The sequence below is a fragment of the Oncorhynchus gorbuscha genome, linkage group LG13 (genome assembly GCF_021184085.1).
Source record: "Oncorhynchus gorbuscha isolate QuinsamMale2020 ecotype Even-year linkage group LG13, OgorEven_v1.0, whole genome shotgun sequence".
Classification (NCBI taxonomy): Eukaryota; Metazoa; Chordata; class Actinopteri; order Salmoniformes; family Salmonidae; genus Oncorhynchus; species Oncorhynchus gorbuscha.
Genome location: NC_060185.1, coordinates 79,051,368 through 79,072,336, shown reverse-complemented (window position 1 = coordinate 79,072,336; position 20,969 = coordinate 79,051,368). Strand labels below are relative to the sequence as shown.

The 20,969-nt window shown below is 44.1% G+C and overlaps 1 protein-coding gene across 1 annotated transcript in view; it reads left to right on the top strand.

Moving 5' to 3' along the window:
* diaph2 (diaphanous-related formin 2) overlaps positions 1 to 16,013 on the top strand; it is a 732,655-nt gene extending 716,642 nt beyond the window's left edge. The window contains 1 exon segment of the mRNA XM_046295877.1: positions 15,016 to 16,013. Coding sequence (XP_046151833.1) covers positions 15,016 to 15,080 — 65 coding nt within the window. The 3' untranslated portion in view covers positions 15,081 to 16,013.
* Positions 16,014 to 20,969: the final 4,956 nt, after the last annotated feature.

Here is a 20,969-nt window from a genome sequence, read left to right as displayed (position 1 = left end):
CTGATGTTCCCATCATCACCGAGGCTTTTGTTTCCACAACCCGGCATTATCTGGCATTCCCATCATCACCGAGGCTTTTTTTGCATTTCTGATGTTCCCATCATCCCGAGGCTTTTGTTTTCACAACCCGGCATTATCTGGCATTCCCATCATCACCGAGGCTTTTGTTTCCACAACCCGGCATTATCTGATGTTCCCATCATCACCGAGGCTTTTGTTTCCACAACCCGGCATTATCTGGTGTTCCCATCATCATCAAGGTTTTTGTTTCTACAACCCGGCGTTATCTGGCATTCCCATCATCACCAAGGTTTTTGTTTCCACAACCCGGCATTATCTGGCGTTCCCATCATCCAAGAGGTTTTTGTTTCCACAACCCGGCATTATCTGGCAAGAGGTTTTTGTTTCCACAACCCGGCATTATCTGGCATTCCCATCATCACCGAGGCTTTTGTTTCCACAACCGGGCATTTTGTTCCTGTATTTGTTTGGTGATCCATCAGTCTATTTACTTTATCACTCTGCCAAACCATCCATTTACACTCCCATCTGTCTGTCAAACTATATCTTAGCATCAATTTGTCTAACTATCTCTCTGTCTACTGATTCAGCTGTTAATCAAAGAAGTGCTGCGGGCTTAGCTCTCCTTCTGCAGGCCTCAGAATTAGACCCTTGTTTAAGCGGCTCCAGCAGGAGCAAGAGTGTCTGCAGCAATTAGGCTCCTCCGCACTCCCTGTTATCCTCTCTGCCTGCTTACATACATACATGCATTCAGGTCACACATGGATGGTGAGGGATTCTATGTAATGGAGACAGTGATGTGTTTTTTTCACCAAGGGGAAAGATGCTCCCATTTCTCTAAGTGTTTTGATTGATGTTGGCCTATGGTATCATGGAATGATATGTTATGGTTAAAGGTGTGTTTTTGGCCGCAGCCACTTTACCACACGGGTACAGATGACAAGTGGTGGCGGGGCGGAGACAAGCCGAGCTGTGCTGTGCTGAACCAGGTCAGTTTACTGGCTCCTGGTTGAGCTCGGCCCAGCTCTGTTCTCACTGGAGCAGTTAGGGCCCCGATGCCCACCCTGGCCTCCTGCCGAGCCCCCAATCAGTCTTGGAGCATCAGCGATGGTCCCCCTCGGGCAGCCCTGTGTCGGGTCCTGATGGATTGATTACCTGCTGTCCTGGAAAAGGCCCTAGCTGCCCCAAACCCCATCTGTGTCCATTGCTGACTCCAAACCCAGATTGCCCCCCGGCTGCAGGCTCAGGCTGCTAATGACCCCCCCCCCCCCCCAAAGGCCCACTGTCCATACTAGCATCCCCACAGCATTATATACCCCAACCCAATGCTATCCTTTTGTCAATACGGACAGCTAGCCTAGTGGTGAATCTCAAACATGCATTGAGAAGGCACCCTAACGATTTGAGGAGTGGATGCACAGTTGAAGTTTTTCTTGAAGACTGCTTCCTGAAATCTAGTACTGAGAAGATGATCATGAATGAGAGTTTTGCCGCTGGCGCTTGATCGATTGCAAGAACGTTTTCATCTTTCTGCTTTTTGGTGCGTTTGTGTGTTGCCTCGACGGGTCTGAAGAATGCCAGGAAGCATTGTTCTCTGGCTAAATAAATCACCTCCAGTCCAGATATCAGAAGGGATCTCTGAATGTGAGATGGCGCAATGAGAGATCATAAGTACCAGCTGCCTGTCAAGCTTGTTGTTTTCAATCAAAAATAGAGGACAGAGCACAAGCTAGGCTGCAGAGGAAGGCGTTTGGACTTTTCTTTTGAGATTGACACACACACACACACACATTCACACACAGCTTTTATCTCTTTTCCCGTCTTACTGTTTGTCCCTGGTACAAACCTGTCAAGGCCGTCCCGCTGAGGAGATAAACTAGTACCCTTTCTTTCCTCTAAAAATAAGCATTTGTTTATGGACACGTGTAGTGATTTCCAGCTCTCCTGCGCCGTATTGTGTGCCGAGCTGTCAAGAGACATTACTCTCAGCCCCTACTCCCCTTTCAGCCACAGCGAGCAGGGGAGAGAGAGAACGAGGGAGAGGGGGCAGCGGACAATGGAGGAGTGTGGGGTGAGGAGTGGGTGGGGAGTGTGGGGTGGGGAGTGGAGCGGCACAGCAGTGGGCAAAGGAAAAAGCAAGGCCTGTAGCAAAATGAGTTAAGATGCTGCATCTTTTCAAATAAGGGGCTAAAGGGCCCGGCCGGTCAGTACTTTAATGCAGTCCTTAAGGTAGATTTGTGAGAGAGGGGCTGTTGAGGTTGGGAGAGAGAATAGGTTGCATTGAGTATCTGGGTCATTCATCAGTGTGTGTGCGGCGAGCAACGTGCTACATCACAGACGGCCCAGTGCGTGATTGAAATCTACGAAACGGACATGAGAGAGACAAGCAAAGATTAGCTCCATCCATGTCCCTGATGACTCGCGTCAGTCGGAGAAAGAGAGATGGGGAGAAAGTGAGTGAGAGAGAAAAATAACGAAAAAAGAGAGAGAGAGAGAGAACTGGAGAGTGGGGAGAATTTCAGCATCTTGCCTCAGCATGTTTATCCAGGACCGTAGTCTGTGTTTCTTTTCTCACGTCACTCTGATCCCTTCTTCCGTCTGATGCGGACCATGTGAAGAACACACACACATACCGCACACACACACACCCCTCAAATCTCTTCAAATCTCCTGACGCCCCGCCCCGTATGCTCATTTAACTGACATTACTTAAGACCAAAGGTCTTGTTCAAAAGCCTTGTTCACCAAATACCAGACTTGAGACATTGCCTTACATGACATCCTTCGAACAATTAAATGCTGTGTGAATAAAACTAGCTTTGAGTGAGCTCTAGCTATTTGTTGAGTTAGTGTTAGGAAATGGATAGCAATGTTCAGAGGGAGTTTACGTAAATCAATGCAACTTGGACGGTATATGACAGTGTTATATTTGTTACATAGTTCAAATTCTATTTTATTGATAATGCGTCCCTCCACGTCTGTCAATGTACTGTATTTTCTCAGACGCTGTCACGCAGCTAATGAATGTATGCATATAACAGAAGCTGATCAGACAAATGTAAAGTCATGCAGGAGGCTGCTCCTAGTAATCCCCTAATCTTCCTAAATGTAAAGTCATGCAGGGGGCTGCTCCTAGTAATCCCCTAATCTTCCTAAATGTAAAGTCATGCAGGGGGCTGCTCCTAGTAATCCCCTAATCTTCCTAAATGTAAAGTCATGCAGGAGGCTGCTCCTAGTAATCCCCTAATCTTCCTAAATGTAAAGTCATGCAGGAGGCTGCTCCTAGTAATCCCCTAATCTTCCTAAATGTAAAGTCATGCAGGGGGCTGCTCCTAGTAATCCCCTAATCTTCCTAAATGTAAAGTCATGCAGGAGGCTGCTCCTAGTAATCCCCTAATCTTCCTAAATGTAAAGTCATGCAGGAGGCTGCTCCTAGTAATCCCCTAATCTTCCTAAATGTAAAGTCATGCAGGGGCTGCTCCTAGTAATCCCCTAATCTTCCTAAATGTAAAGTCATGCAGGGGCTGCTCCTAGTAATCCCCTAATCTTCCTAAATGTAAAGTCATGCAGGAGGCTGCTCCTAGTAATCCCTAATCTTCCTAAATGTAAAGTCATGCAGGAGGCTGCTCCTAGTAATCCCCTAATCTTCCTAAATGTAAAGTCATGCAGGAGGCTGCTCCTAGTAATCCCCTAATCTTCCTAAATGTAAAGTCATGCAGGAGGCTGCTCCTAGTAATCCCTAATCTTCCTAAATGTAAAGTCATGCAGGGGGCTGCTCCTAGTAATCCCTAATCTTCCTAAATGTAAAGTCATGCAGGGGGCTGCTCCTAGTAATCCCCTAATCTTCCTAAATGTAAAGTCATGCAGGGGCTGCTCCTAGTAATCCCAATCTTCCTAAATGTAAAGTCATGCAGGAGGCTGCTCCTAGTAATCCCCTAATCTTCCTAAATGTAAAGTCATGCAGGAGGCTGCTCCTAGTAATCCCCTAATCTTCCTAAATGTAAAGTCATGCAGGAGGCTGCTCCTAGTAATCCCCTAATCTTCCTAAATGTAAAGTCATGCAGGAGGCTGCTTCCCTAGTAATCCCCTAATCTTCCTAAATGTAAAGTCATGCAGGCTGCTCCTAGTAATCCCCTAATCTTCCTAAATGTAAAGTCATGCAGGGGCTGCTCCTAGTAATCCCCTAATCTTCCTAAATGTAAAGTCATGCAGGGGGCTGCTCCTAGTAATCCCCTAATCTTCCTAAATGTAAAGTCATGCAGGAGGCTGCTCCTAGTAATCCCCTAATCTTCCTAAATGTAAAGTCATGCAGGAGGCTGCTCCTAGTAATCCCCTAATCTTCCTAAATGTAAAGTCATGCAGGAGGCTGCTCCTAGTAATCCCCTAATCTTCCTAAATGTAAAGTCATGCAGGAGGCTGCTCCTAGTAATCCCCTAATCTTCCTAAATGTAAAGTCATGCAGGAGGCTGCTCCTAGTAATCCCCTAATCTTCCTAAATGTAAAGTCATGCAGGAGGCTGCTCCTAGTAATCCCCTAATCTTCCTAAATGTAAAGTCATGCAGGAGGCTGCTCCTAGTAATCCCCTAATCTTCCTAAATGTAAAGTCATGCAGGAGGCTGCTCCTAGTAATCCCCTAATCTTCCTAAATGTAAAGTCATGCAGGAGGCTGCTCCTAGTAATCCCCTAATCTTCCTAAATGTAAAGTCATGCAGGAGGCTGCTCCTAGTAATCCCTAATCTTCCTAAATGTAAAGTCATGCAGGAGGCTGCTCCTAGTAATCCCTAATCTTCCTAAATGTAAAGTCATGCAGGAGGCTGCTCCTAGTAATCCCCTAATCTTCCTAAATGTAAAGTCATGCAGGAGGCTGCTCCTAGTAATCCCCTAATCTTCCTAAATGTAAAGTCATGCAGGAGGCTGCTCCTAGTAATCCCCTAATCTTCCTAAATGTAAAGTCATGCAGGGGGCTGCTCCTAGTAATCCCCTAATCTTCCTAAATGTAAAGTCATGCAGGACGCTGCTCCTAGTAATCCCCTAATCTTCCTAAATGTAAAGTTATGCAGGAGGATGCTCCTAGTAATCCCCTAATCTTCCTAAATGTAAAGTCATGCAGGAGATTGCTCCTAGTAATCCCCTAAACCTCCTAAATGTAAAGTCATGCAGGAGGTTGCTCCTAGTAATCCCCTAAACCTCCTAAATGTAAAGTCATGCAGGAGGTTGCTCCTAGTAATCCTCTAAACCTCCAAATTGTAAAGACATGCAGGAGGTTGCTTCTAGTAATTCCCTAAACCACCTAAATGTAAAGTCATGCAGGAGGCTGCTCCTAGTAATCCCCTAAAACTCCTAAATTAAGTCTGTGTTGTAGACTATACATTTCACCTGCAACTGATAGATCACCTAAAGACTGATTTTAATGGGTCACAGTCTGGCCATGTTATTTTGACCTCCATCCCTCCACTCCTCCCCCTCTTCCACTCTCCTTCTCCCCTTTCTCTCTCCACTCTCTCTTCCTCCTTCTCCCCCTCTCTTTCTCCCTCACCCGCTTTCTCTCCAGCTTTCCCCCATCCCCTCCTCCAAAACTTAAGTTACTCTTTAGTCAGATTCCAGTTTTTCCACATCCCCAAAAAATGATCTTACCTTTGAAAGAGCCTCTGTTGTGGTGCAAACCGTTGTTTTGCTCCTGCAACCCTATAAGTGAAAGCCAAATAAATAGCTGTTCTCCCCCCTGCATCCCATTTATATATCTTGTTTGTGGTGTTTCTGGGAGCTCCATTACTCTGCAGCCACCAGCCCTGGGTGAGGCCAGGGAGAGTTACACTACATGGCCAATAGTATGTGGACACCTGCTCGTCAAAAATCTCATTCCCAAATCATGGGCATTAATATGGAGTTGGTCCCTCCTTTGCTGCTATAACAGCCTCTACTCTTGAGGGGAAGGCTTTCCAATAGATGTTGGAACATTGTGGCAGGGACTTGCATCCATTCAGCCGCAAGAGCCTTCGGGCACTGACGTAGGGTGATTCGGCCAGGCTCGCAGTCGGTGTTCCAATTCATCCCAAAGGTGTTCGATGGGGAGGAGGTCAGGGCTCTGTACAGGCTAGTTCATTTATTCCTCACCGATCTTGACAAACCCTGTCTGTATGGACCACGCTTTGTGCATGGGGGTATTGTCGTGCTGAATCAGGAAAGGGCCTTCCCCAAACTGTTGCCACAAAGTTGAAAGCACAGAATCATCTAGAATGTCATTGTATACTATAGCATTAAGTTTTCCCTTCACTGGAACTAAGAGGCCTAGCTCGAACCATGAAAAACAGCCCCAGATCATTATTCGTCCTCCACCAAACTTTACCGTTGGCACTATGCATTGGGGCAGGTAGCATTTTCCACCCAGATTTGTCCGTCGGACTGCCAGAAGGTGAAACGTGATTCATTGCTCCAGACAACGATTTTCCACCACTCCAGAGTCCAATGGCGGTGAACTTTACATCACTCCAACCGACGCTTGGCATTGCACATGGTGATCTTAGGTTTGTGTGCAGCTGCTCAGCAACGGAAATCCATTTAATGAAGCTCACAATGAACAGTTATTGTGCTAACATGGCTTCCAAAGGCAGTTTGGAACTCTGTAGTGAGGGTTCCAACCGAGGTCAGAAGATTTTTACACGCTTCGCACTTCAGCACTCGGCGGCCCCATTCTGTGAGCTTGTGTGGCCTACCACAGAACCGTTGTTGCTCCTAGACATTGACACTTCACAATAACAGCACTTAGAGATGACAGGGGCAGCTCTAGCAGGGCAGAAATTTTACTAACTGATTTGTTGGAAAGCATCCTATGACGGTGCCACGTTGAAAGTCACTGAGCTCTTCAGTAAGGCCACTCTACTGCCAATATTTGTCTATGGAGATTGCACGGCTGTGTGCTCTATTTTATAGACCTGTCAACAACGGGTGTGGCTGAACTAGCCGAATCCACAAATTTGAAGGGGTGTCCACATACTCTTGTAGAAGCAGCAGCGGGGAGCCTAACTCTCCGAGAACTGGGAGTAAACACTGTGTGTTGACATGTGGCACAGAAAATATTTAATTACCCCTTATTGCTTTTGTCTCATTGAAATGTAAAGTATTGTGTGTGTGTTTGGGTGGGTTTTGGGGGGTGGTAGTGTGTATGGGGACGCGTGCACTTGTGTGTCAACAAATAATTTGAGTAAGGATTCACTATGCGGAAAAACCCTATTCAATCACAATCCAGAAGAAACAGAACCTAGGCCCGGTCTGCTGTGTATGTTTTCTCATCCTAAGAGAAGGAATGTGATTATGCTTACCTTATCCACTGTTTTCTTAACCCTGATGGATACGAACAGCGTGTCTTTGTAGTTGTCCCAAACCTTGGCTATCCCAGATGGTAATGAACTTTAACATTCATCATCCTGAATCGTCTTTCTGTTTATAGGGATCCCTGGAAGGTCTTACTGGGAAGGCTTTGATAGATGACTGACAGGCTTTCCCTTAGCGATCAGATCACAGGCCCCGCTGATGATGTAATTCTGTGTAATTAGTAAAAGATGACAGTAACACAAAACCCATTATGGGTTTTAATCTCTTTTGGAGGGAACGCACCAGAGATGCGGGAGCTCCCCTATCACTCCATCACAACATGAAATGGCATTTTCTCAGTACGCCTTTCAGCCAATCAGACGAGAGCTGTGTGTGTGTGTGTGCGTGCGTGCTTGCGTGGTTAAACTGTTTAGTCACGTTGGCATCCTGACTTCGTATTACCCTTTGCTTATAGACGCTGTCTCCCTGTGGCATGGATCATTGTGATACACCCCTTAGAGTGTGTGTGATGTGTACGTCACTCTTTACCCATGCCCCTTGGTGCGCTGCTTTACCACTCGAGAAACAATGCCAGTCATTTGCATTTAATTAAGTTCTGTGAGAGCTAGACAAGTCCCCACTGTAACCAGGAATGATGTTCTTCTTTTGTCAATTCCTCCTTTCTCCTTCTCTTGTGCTTCTGTGTCTTCACTAACTGAAAGATGTCGCCTCGGGGAGAAGCAGGTAAAGGAAGCCATCAAAACCAGAAGACAGAAATACCATTGAAGTTGTCTGATGTGTGGTTGTCCTTGTATAGTGTGTGTGTGTCTATGGGTGTTGGATAAGTGTTTTAATTTCTGTTTAGAGAATAGTTGTAATGGCCACTGTTTGTGCAGTTGTTGTCGCTAGATTGATGTGGGGAGGGAAGATGGGTGTTTATACCTGATGATGTGAACTGGAAGGGTTTTATACCTGACGATGCGAACTGGAAGGGTTTTAGAATTGACGATGCAAACTGGAGGGGTTTTTCGAACTGATGATGTGAACTGGAAGGATTTTATACCTGACGATGCGAACTGGAAGGGTTTTAGAATTGATGATGCAAACTGGAGGGGTTTTTAGACCGGACGATAAGAACTGGAAAGGCTATTGAGAAGCAAATGGTTCCACTCTGAGATATCCTCAGAGGGGATATGGTTCCACTCTGAGGTGTCCTCATAGGGGATATGGTTCCACTCTGAGGTGTCCTCATAGGGGATATGGTTCCACTCTGAGGTATCCTCATAGGGGATATGGTTCCACTCTGAGATATCCTCATAGGGGATATGGTTCCACTCTGAGGTATCCTCATAGGGGAGATGGATTCACTCGGAGGTATCCTCATAGGGGATATGGTTCCACTCGGAGGTATCCTCATAGGGGATATGGTTCCACTCGGAGGTATCCTCATAGGGGATATGGTTCCACTCGGAGGTATCCTCATAGGGGATATGGTTTCACTCGGAGGTATCCGCATAGGGGATATTGTTCCACTCGGAGGTATCCGCATAGGGGATATGGTTCCACTCTGAGGTATCCTCCAAGGGGATATGGTTCCACTCTGAGGTATCCTCCAAGGGGATATGGTTCCACTCTGAGGTATCCTCCAAGGGGATATGGTTCCACTCTGAGGTATCCTCCAAGGGGATATGGTTCCACTCTGAGGTATCCAAGGGGATATGGTTCTCTGAGGTAAGGGGATATGGTTCCACTCTGAGGTATCCTCCAAGGGGATATGGTTCCACTCTGAGGTATCCTCCAAGGGGATATGCTTCCACTCTGATGTATCCTCCAAGGGCATATGCTTCCACTCTGATGTATCCTCCAAGGGGATATGGTTCCACTCTGATGTATCCTCCAAGGGGATATGGTTCCACTCTGATGTATCCTCCAAGGGGATATGGTTCCACTCTGATGTATCCTCCAAGGGGATATGGTTCCACTCTGATGTATCCTCCAAGGGGATATGGTTCCACTCTGATGGGATATGGTTCCACTCTGATGTATCCTCCAAGGGGATATGGTTCCACTCTGAGGTATCCTCCAAGGGGATATGGTTCCACTCTGAGGTATCCTCCAAGGGGATATGGTTCCACTCTGAGGTATCCTCCAAGGGGATATGGTTCCACTCTGAGGTATCCTCCAAGGGGATATGCATTTGATTTTACTGCACACTTTTTTTCTTCCCTTTTTTATTTTAATTTTAATTTATTTAACCAGGTAGGCTAGTTGAGAACACATTCTCATTTACAACTGCGACCTGGCCAAGATAAAGCATAGCAGTGTGAACAGACAACAACACAGAGTTACACATGGAGTAAACGATAAACAAGTCAATAACATAGTAGGGAAAAAAAGAGTCTATATACATTGTGTGCAAAAGGCACGAGGAGGTAGGCAAATAATTACAATTTTGCAGATTAACACTGGAGTGATAAATGATCAGATGGTCATTTGCAGTTAGAGATACTGGTGTGCAAAAGAGCAGAAAAGTAAATAAATAAAAACAGTATGGGGATGAGGTAGGTAAATTGGGTGGGCTATTTACTGATGGACTATGTACAGCTGCAGCGATCGGTTAGCTGCTCGAAGTTGGTGAGGGAGATAAAAGTCTCCAACTTCAGCGATGTTTGCAATTCGTTCCAGTCACAGGCAGCAGAGTACTGGAACGAAAGGCGGCCAAATGAGGTGTTGGCTTTAGGGATGATCAGTGAGATACACCTGCTGGAGCGCGTGCTACGGTTGGGTGTTGCCATCGTGACCAGTGAACTGAGATAAGGCGGAGCTTTACCTAGCATGGACTTGTAAATGACCTGGAGCCAGTGGGTCTGGCTATGAATATGTAGCGAGGGCCAGGCGACTAGAGCATACAGGTCGCAGTGGTGGGTGGTATAAGGTGCTTTAGTAACAAAACGGATGGCACTGTGATAAACTGCATCCAGTTTGCTGAGCAGAGTATTGGAAGCTATTTTGTAGATGACATCGACGAAGTGGAAGATCGGTAGGATAGTCAGTTTTACTAGGGTACGTTTGGCGGCGTGAGTGAAGGAAGTACAAGCTTCCCCATACCTTTAACAATAGGCTTGATGCAATTGCCCATGTTATTTTAAAACTGTTGTGCGATCTCCTGAATGAAAAGGCAATCTTTTCTGGTAATGGTTTGCGTTTTTTGTTTTAATTTCTGCACTCAATGGCTGGCAAACAATGCACCAAATAATTTTAAGATGTTTGATTCTCTTGAAGATGTTTTGTTTCTCGTTATGACGACCTTAGAACAGTCGTTGGCATTCAACTTGCGGTGATGGTTTGAACCATTTCCAATTTCCACCTTCTACAATCAGTGGCTGGTTCTTCACTCTAATGAACAAGTTCAAGAAGATGTTCAAGTCTCTTCATGTCGACCTTAACGAAGTAGTTTCAATTTAACTTGTGCATTTCCAATGTCAACCTTCCTCACACAATGGCCAGTTGTTTGCCGTACCGAACAAGTTCAAGAACATATTTTAGTCTTTAGCACATAATGTATAACTTCAAATCTTCAAAGCAATTCCAAACCGAAGACGAAAATAATTTCCTGGAAGTGGTGAAATATTTGTTTTTTCTTGCTCCATCCTCCTCTTCATCTCTTGGCCATACCCAGTCCCTCTCCCTTTTGTCTTTCATCTCTCCTCTCTCCTCCTCCTCTTCTCCCTCCCACGTCTGGTAATAGATACAGTCAATTCTGACCCCAGTATTAAAGGGAGGAGAACTGTATTCTCCAAGCACTGCTGTTCTGATGGGCTCAACGTTAAAGGCAAGCTATCGCCCCGGAATGAGGTCACATTGATTGGAATTGCAAATGGCAAAGGCGAGAAATCGGACATGGAGGTTTTCGGGATTTTATAAGTTCTTCCTTGGTCTCCCGTTTTTTTAACATTGGTGGTGGTTTGCGTGGAACATTTGGCGCCTGCGAAAGGAGTTTGAGCTTGCCCCTCAGGCACGTTGAAACCCTTGGAAGCGTTTTTGAAGATGGAATGGATGAAAGAGAGGGTGATTGAGGATTGTCACTCAGATGTTCTTTGCAATACGGAGCATGCCAAGTTCAGAAGATCGCAGGCTGTAACTTTCACCAACTCAATGCAACAAGAAGCATATAGCACAACTCTCGCTTTCCATGCATATACAGTCTATCTCTCTGGATTTCTCTGCCTCGCTCTCTCTCTCTCTCTCGCTCTCTCTCGCTTGCTCTCTCTTTCTATCTCTCTCTCGCTCTCTCTCTCTCTCTCGCTTGCTCTCTTTTCTATCTCTCTCTCTCTCGCTTGCTCTCTCTTTCTATCTCTCTCGCTCTCTCTCTCTCGCTTGCTCTCTTTTCTATCTCTCTCTCTCTCGCTTGCTCTCTCTTTCTATCTCTCTCGCTCTCTCTCTCTCTCGCTTGCTCTCTTTTCTATCTCTCTCTCTCTCTCTCTCTCTCTCTCTCTCTCTCTCTCTCTCTCTCTCTCTCTCTCTCTCTCTCTCTCTCTCTCTCTCTCTCTCTCTCTCTCTCTCTCTCTCTCTCTCTCTCTCTCTCTCTCTCTCTCTCTCTCTCTCTCTCTCTCTCTCTCTCTCTCTCTCGCTTGCTCTCTCTTTCTATCTCTCTCTCTCTCTCGCTTGCTCTCTTTTCTATCTCTAGGTTCCTAACTCTCTCTTTTATATCTGCTTTGCTTTCTTTCTCTCCCTCTCCCACTCTCTTTCTCTTTTTTTACTCTGTCCCTATCTGTTACCCCCTCACAACTCTCTCTCCTCCATCCTTCTCCCCCCTCTCCTCCTGTGCACCATCTGCATGTTCTCCCTCCATCTGAGGCGTCTGTTGGGAATCCTGGTGGTGGAGACATATGCACACCGCCGCCGTCACAATCACTCTTAGCTCATTACCTGACGTGATGGATGGAGCTGGCGCCATTAAACAACGCCCAGCCCGGGACGCCTGGCACCCCACAGCTGGCACTGAGTAATGGGCACCACCATGGCAGCGCCAGATTTGGAGACCGCCAGGGGAGGCTCGTGTGGGCGTAGCTAGCTACCTTGTTTCCGTGGATACCTCGCTTCCTGGCCATCCAGTGCCGCCCAACCCACCTGCCACCTTGCATGGCGGGGCCGGTGCCATGAGTAGCCATGGGCAGCCACAGTTGGCCTTTTGGAGGGGAGGAGGTGTTTGTATAACTCTATTATGGAGAGGTGAGAGTGGGCCGACGCAGCCTACCCAAACTGGTTGGCTCACAGGGGCAGGCGGAGTGAAACCTCTTACGGAAATATTGGAAGACTGAAATGAACAACAACGCACCTCATCATGCCTGTCTGAAACTAACCAAAGGAAACCACCTCTCTCTCTCGCTCTCTCCCCCGCTCACTCTCTCGCTCTCTCCGTCTCCCCTGCTCGCTCTCTCTCCGTCTCCCCTGCTCGCTATCTCCCTCTCCCCCTCTCCCCTGCTCTATCACTATCCCTCTCTCTCTACTGCTCACTCACTCTCACTAGCTCTCTCTCTCTCTCATGCTCACTTGCTCTATATCTCTCTCTCCTGCTCACTCCCACTCTCTCTCTTCCTCTCCCCTACTTACTCTCTGCCTATCCCCTGCTCACTCTCTCTCTCTCTCCCTCTCTCCTGCTCTCGCTCTCTCTCCCTCTCCACTGCTCTCTCCCTCTCCCCTGCTCACTTGCGCTCTCTCTCACAATTAAATTTCCATTCAACTTAAGGGCTTTATTGGCATGGGAAACATATGTTTACATTGCCAAAGCATGTGAAAAAGATAATAAACAAAAGTGAAATAAACAATTAAATGAAATAAAAAAATCTCTCTCCCATGCTCACTCGGGATCTCTCGCTCTTTCCCTCTCTCTCCCCTGCTCACTCACTCTCTCTCTCTCCCTCTCCCCTGATAACTCTCTCTCTCTCCCCTGCTCACTCACTCTCTCTCTCTCCCTCTCCCCTGATCACTCTCTCTCTCCGCTGCTCACTCGCTCTCTCTCTCTCTCTCTCTCTCTCTCTCTCTCTCTCTCCCCTGATCACTCTCTCTCTCTCCCATGCTCACTCGGGATCTCTCGCTCTTTCCCTCTCTCTCCCCTGCTCACTCACTCTCTCTCTCTCCCTCTCCCCTGATAACTCTCTCTCTCTCCCCTGCTCACTCACTCTCTCTCTCTCCCTCTCCCCTGATCACTCTCTCTCTCCCCTGCTCACTCACTCTCTCTCTCTCTCTCTCTCTCTCCCCTGATCACTCTCTCTCTCTCCCCCGATCACTCTCTCTCTCTCCCCTGCTCACTCAGTCACTCATTCTCACTCGCTCTCCCCTTCTAACTAACTCTCTCTCTCCCCTACTCACTCCTTCTCTCTCAATTCAATTCGAAGGGGCTTTATTGGCATTGGAAACATATGTTTACATTGCCAAAGCAAGTGAAGCAAGATAAGTGAAACAATATAAATTGAACAGTAAACATTACACTCACATAAGTTCCAATGGAATAGAGACATTTCAAATGCTATATTATGTTTATATACAGTATTGTAACGATGTGCAAATAGTTAAAGTACAAAGGGACAATAAATAAACATAAATATGGGTTGTATTTACAATGGTGTTTGTTCTTCTCTGGTTGCCCTTTTCTTGTGACAACAGGTCACAAATAATGCTTCTGTGATGGCACACTGTGGTATTTCACCCAAAAGATATGGGAGTGTATCAAAATTGGATTTGTTTTTTAATTATTTGTGCCTCTGTTTAATCTGAGGGAAATATGTGTATCTAATATGGTCATACATTTGGCAGGAGGTTAGGAAGTGCAGCACATTTTTCATCTCATTTTGTGGGTAGTGTGCAGATAGCCTGTCTTCTCTTGAGAGCCAGGTCTGCCTACGGCGGCCTCTCTCAATAGCAAGGCTATGCTCAGTCTGTACATAGTCAAAACTTTCCTTAATTGACTGGGTCAGTCATAGTGGTCAGGTATTCTGCCACTGTGTACTCTCTGTTTAGGGTGAAATAACATTCTAGTTTGGTCAGTTTTTTCGGTAATTCTTTTCAATGTGTTAAGTTATTATATTTTTGTTATCTCATGATTTGTTTGGGTCTTATTGTGTTGCTGTCCTGGGCCTCTGTGGGGTCTGTTTATTCTAGAGAGCCCCGGGGCCAGCTTGCTTAGGGGACTATTCTCCAGGTTCATCTCTCTCTAGGGGATTGCTTTGTTATGGAAGGTTTGGGAATTGCTTCCTTTTAGGTGGTTGTAGAATTGAAAAGCTCTTTTCTGGATTTTGATAATTAGCGGCTATCTGCCTAATTATGGTAATTCTGATCTCCTCATCTCCCCTGTTCACTCGCACTCTGTCTCTCTCTCTCTCTCCCCTGCTCACTCGCTCACTCTGTGTGTTGTGTGCTGTGTTTGTGCTCTTCCTTGTCAGTTACTATGACACTAGACGCAAGCACCGCCACTCCAGGCCCCTCTTGTCTCTTCCCCTCCACCATGCTGCTGTCTTCAGCTTGGGTTCTGTTATTGATGTTTCTCTCCCTCCTCCTCTCCTACCCCTCACACCCTCTTTGTGTTACTATGACTCTAACAACACCTTCCTGTTCTCTTTTTTTCCCTCTCTCGCTCTCCATCTCCCTCTCGCTCTTTCTTATTTTCTGTCTCTCTCTCTTCAGACACCCGCCGCGCGGTCCTGGAAAGGTCTCGGTCGCGCCACAATGGAAACCCCCAGGCTCGATGATGGCCCGCGCCTACCAGAAGACGTTAGATAAGTGCCAAAGAGGCCTGCGAGGAGAATCTGAGGACGTCTAGTAGGAGGGATGGACCCCAGCTGCGTGGCACGCACACATACACGCATACATACACACACACACTGCCAGGTCTTGAAGAAAACAAAAGGCCCCTAAAGAACCTAAGAGTAACTGAGAAAACAAGAACAAGACATCATCACACAGGATATTCAATAGTCATACTGTTGGTCTGACTGCCTTACATATTTATGATCTACTTTGCCTGTACATGACTGTCTAAAGCTTTGGTTGTTTTGGGGAGAAAAAAAACTGTACTTGGTTGCTCAAATTGTCATATAGGCAGGCTCACAGAACTTCACTATATCTGTCAGACAACCCAACCCTCCTAAAAACTGCCACACCTGTCCTCTCATCTCTGGTCATGTACTTCCGAATGGATGCAGTGAGTAACTAGAGAACAGACATCTCTCCAGTGAGGACTGACCTCTAGTGTATTCTGACTAACCACATCTAACAAAGCTTTCTTTCTCCGCTTTTATTCAACACATACAGCAACTAACTGTGGCGTGAACAGTGAATTGGTGGGAACCCCGTTATTTGTGAAAGAGTATTTTCCCCAGAATTAATCCGATAATATTATGCATAATATGTCTCACAACAAGGATACAGAACTGTAAATATGCATCATTAATCTTTAGAGTATATGACTGAATTCTCCATAAGTTGTGGTAGAGAAAGCATCATATTCATTGTTTTTTGTTTTTCTCCCAGAGATGTCAAATTCCTTAGTGTGCTAAACATGTTTTTAGATATTTTTGCACATGTATTGAAAATGAAATGCAGATATCTAATTTACATAAGTATTCACACCCCTGAGTCAATACATGTTACACCTTACAACTGAGTCTTTCTGGGTAAGTCTTTAAGAGCTTTGCACACCTGGATTGTACAATATTTGCACATCATTCTCCAAACAATTATTTAAGCTCTGTCATGTTGGTTGTTGGTCATTGCTAGACAGCCATTTTCAAGTCTTGCCATACATTTTCAAGCTGATTTAAGTCAAAACTGTAACTAGGCCACTCAGATAATTGAGCACAGATAACTCATGTGTAGAGGTTTGGATTGATTTGAGCCATGTTTTCAATTTAAATGTAAAAAATACAATAATCAGTGCAGTTGACAGGGTGAATCAGGTGTGCTTGTCCAGGTTTACAATAAAAAGTGTGCTGTTGGGGGTACTGGAGGACCAGGTTTGGAAAACACTGTCCTAGTCCTTGCCAATGACAAGCATAGCCATAACATTATGCAGCCACCACCATGCTTGAAAATATGAAGAGTGATACACAGTGATGTGTTGTGTTGGATTTGCCACAAACATAATGATTTCTATTCAGGACATTAAGTTAATTTCTTTGCCATATTTTGTTGCAGTTTTAATTTAGTGCCTTATTGCAAACAGGATGCATGTTTTGGAATATTTTTATTCTGTACAGGCTTTCTTCTTTTCACTCTGTCATTTAGGTTAGTATTGTGGAGTAACTACAGTGTTCTTGATCCATCCTCAGTTTTCTCCTATCACAGCTATTCAACTCTGGAACAGTTTTAAAGTCACCAATGGCCTCATGGTGAAATCCCTCAGCGATTTCCTTCCTCTCTGGCAACTGAGTTAGAAACTGAGTTTTTTTACCCATCTACCAATAGGTGCCCTTCTTTGCGAGGCATTTGAAGACATCCCATTTTTGAATCTGTGTTTGAAATTCACTGCTCGTCTGAGGGACCTTACAGATAATTGTATGTGTGAGGAACAGAGATTAAGTAGTTATTCAAAAACCATGATAAACACAATTATTGCACACAAAGTGAGTCAATGCAACTTATTATGTGACTTGTTAAGCACATTTTTACTCCTGAACTTATTTAGGCTTGCCTTAACAAAGGGGTTGAACACTTATTGACTCAAGACATTTCAGCTTTACATTTTATATGATTTTCTAAACATTTCTAAAAACACAATTTCACTTTGACATTATGGGGTATTGTGTGTAAGGCAAGTGACAGAAAATCTCAACGTCGTCCATTTTAAATTCCGGCTGTAACACAACAAAATGTAACACAACAAAAATTTCTGAAGGCACTGTACAGTATGCCTCAGCAAAAGGCTGGTTTCCACTAGATAGCACAAGCACAAAGTCCAAATTGGCAATCGTAAAAATACATGGGGGGGGGAAAAATGTGCTTTCTTGGTCTTAATTTATTTAAGGTTAGGATTAGGTTTATGCTTAAGGTTAGCAGTGTGGTTAAAGTTAGGATTAAGGTATAAAATCACTTTTTAAGATGAGAATTTGAAAAAAAATGGGGGGAAAATGGGGGGGGGTATTATTTTGTGGCTGTGGTAACTAGTGACAACCACTTTCATTGAGCAGTAGACTAGACGAGCCAGTCGAGCTCCTGAATAGCTAACTAGCATGCTAAAACATTAGCCTGTCTTCTCCAGTTAAACTTCTAAATGTCTTAGTGGTTTTAGCATGCTAAGCCTTTAGCTTGTCAGGGAATGAAAGACGTGCATGGGTTCTAAGCAGGGGGGGCTAACATTCTATTGAAATTGTGAAACCCTTTCAAATCGTTTTTATTGTGTTCATATTTCTTTCCCATGTTTTTTGTGGCTGTGTTATGAAAGGCCTTGTTTCTTGATGTCAGTGCTAAGAGCTTTCCCGTTACTAGCAGTTTCCTATTCGCAGCATAACCTGCCCGGACTTCACACTCATTTGACAAGATGTCATACGAAACAAAATGGTCATATGAAAGGGAAAAAAATAGAATGCATAAAGGCTAGTTTGAGCATTCAGTCGACCGCAAGGAAAATAATGCTCTGAGCAATGTGCTCACATTAGGAGCCATTTGAGATTTTTTCCCCCTCTTTTCCTTATTTTTTTTGTTGTTGCACGGATTAATTCCCACATTCACAGAGTGTGCCTTGAGCATGCTTGTCCCTTCCATGTCTGAGCAGTAAGCAGATGCGAGAGAAATGGTCGCTTTCCCACACAAGGAAACCGTACCCAGTGGAATACATTGAGGGTCTATGCTGACAACATGGTGGCTGTCTTAGTAAGGGAAGCCTCCACACACCCTCCCTTGATCTACTGCTTATGGCGTGAGTAAATGCTCGCCATAACGTCATGTCTCAATTATGCCATATCATTGCTGGCAAAACTGTGTGCAGAAAAGCATGCCTTTCCCAGTGATCTGAACAGAAGCTTGGGAGGAAAGCAGTGGCTTTGCTTGACTTATGACTGAATAGATGAAGATTTGCTGTTTTAACAGTCTCCCAACGTGGTGCCTGATGAGTCGGTTTGTTGCAACCCTCGTCTTAGAAGCCTCACAGGCCAAAGTTTCATCAATTTCATCTATTCATACGGTGCAATGTTCATGAAAGTTGCCTGGGAGAAGTGTGCATATTCATGAAATGTGATGAGACCTATTCAGTTAATATGTAAGATTGGGGTGGTAAGTTACACAGAGGCACACTGTTCCCTACATAGTGTACTAGTTTTGACTGGAGCCCTATGGACCCTGGTCAAAAGTAGTGCACTACATTGGAATAGGGAATAGGATACCATTTGGGATGCAGTGAGAAACAGAAAGGGCACCGTGTTCATGAAGGAGTGTATTTGCCATAGCTTTGGCTTCATATACACTAGAGATCCCCACTGTGGAAAATCCAGCACTGCCAAAGGCACTGATTTGCTTTTTCGAGTAAAACATCTCCCTTTGTATTCTGTTTCACCATTACACAGTAAGAAACCCACTATCTTCTTAACACTCGATGTGTTGTGAGCCCACACCCAAGGTGTTTCATTTGTAACCCCATAAGTTACGTGTCTGCGTTAAGTGCAATGCTTCTGTTTTTGTTTTTTACATGGCAAGTTTGTATTCAAAACATGAACAACTGTTACAGAATGGTGACTGAATACTCAGTTTTGTTGTATTGTTTTTGTGTTTAACAAAAGAAAATATATATTTCCTAGTCAAGTGAAATTATAGTTCAGCTTGTAAAGAATGAAATCTTGATTTTTCCCTGGTAGCCAACTCTTAAAACAAGTCCATAGTTACATTTACCTTTTACTGCAGTGGGCTAATTCAGGGTCATGCAGAGTGTTTCTTGGTAGTTTTAAAGTAATACTACTTTGAAACAATAGTATACACCTGTTCCAAATCAGATATAGAGTTGTATAACATTTTGAATCTGCATCCTAATATTAACTTTATATACATCACAGAAAACTGAAATATTAAATAAATAAATAAAAAATGCTCGAATAGAAACACCGAGTTTTTGGCATGAAAAAAATAAAGACGTTTATTAATTATGAATAATGAATCAATTCTGAATAATATTTATAACATTCCACCCATGAGGCCACTAGGTAATTTGACTGCAGGAAGTCCAAAAATGGAAAATTGTGATAACACATACTAGAAAGTCATTTTATGCATTTTGGAAATTGATATATCATAGTTTGACTGTATTTGATTTGAAATTGAAGATGGATATCTCATTCTTGATTTACTGGTACAATGAAATCAGAGACAAAAGCTACTTTCCCCATTTGTGATTGTATTGTATTTTCCCCTGTAGCCTGGTCACAGATCTGTTAGTGCTGAATAGCCAACTCTCAGCTAAGCAGCACAAACAGATCTGGGACCAAGCTATTTCCCTTGTGCTGTAGGGTGATAAATGTGTGCTGTGTATGCATAGAGAGTAGCAACAGTGTTGCAGGTGGCAACAGTAACCTGTAAAGGGACTGAACCACCAGTGGTATTAAAAGGATCCCCTGACTGGGCCAAACCATCTCCCTCTGACTGGGCCAAACAATCTTATGCTCACCCTGTATTTTTGGTATTCTTACTTGAGATCTGCACTACGGTTTCCATATTAAGTACGTGCTTAACTGATACGTCTCTTATCGACATGAAAGTTAAATTATTGTTAGGAAAGTCTGAATTGCGCAAGTCATTGAGGAGACAGGGGCTTGCAAAACTATTAGGTGTCATTCATTTGGTGTCAATTGATTACTAGCTCAATCAGGAAGAGAGTGAATGTTTGGATCAACGTTCACACTTGTTGTTGGTGCACTTTAACTTTCTATTATTCTGCTAAACTACGGAATGGTTTGATTTGAATTTCATGAATGCTGCCTTGCCACAGAAAGCGAGTGAATTACTTCCAAATAGTTCAATGCTGCCACATAAATAAATACATTTTGTTAGTCCTTCATATTGTAATTTGTAAAATGATGACATGATGAATAAAGAAAATATAAAGTAACAATGTTGCCGTGATGTGTGATACCATGGCCCTGCCTACCCTCGACCTTCACATTGACTAGGTTTTATTGGCTTGAAAAATATATTTGTAGCATCTTTACGTTTATTTTTATCCATAAGGAATAAACATTTTAGTGGTTATGCACACTGTTCCTGACTAAAGTATGTAATGGAATATCACACAAAATAATAACCACTTTGTTATATACACTGATTTCTGAAAGATGTGTCATCTTTATCATTGACAGTACAAACTGTGATTTTTACCAACCCCTGTTCAAATGTCTATTTTCCTGATCTAATCACAGAGTATCACCTGTAATTTTGGTAACACTTAACCAAGTGTTATTTTTACCAAGTGTTCATTTAATTTGGGCGACCCTTCAGCTGACTTGTATAATGATTTATTATGAGACTGTTAATTTCCCTCTAACTTAAAGTAACTGTCCATTAAAAATCTCTTTCAAAAGTTCATATTCTCTTCACTCATACCCAAATAATATTGTTTACCCATCCTATACACATATTTGGGGCCAAAGCATAAATTGTAG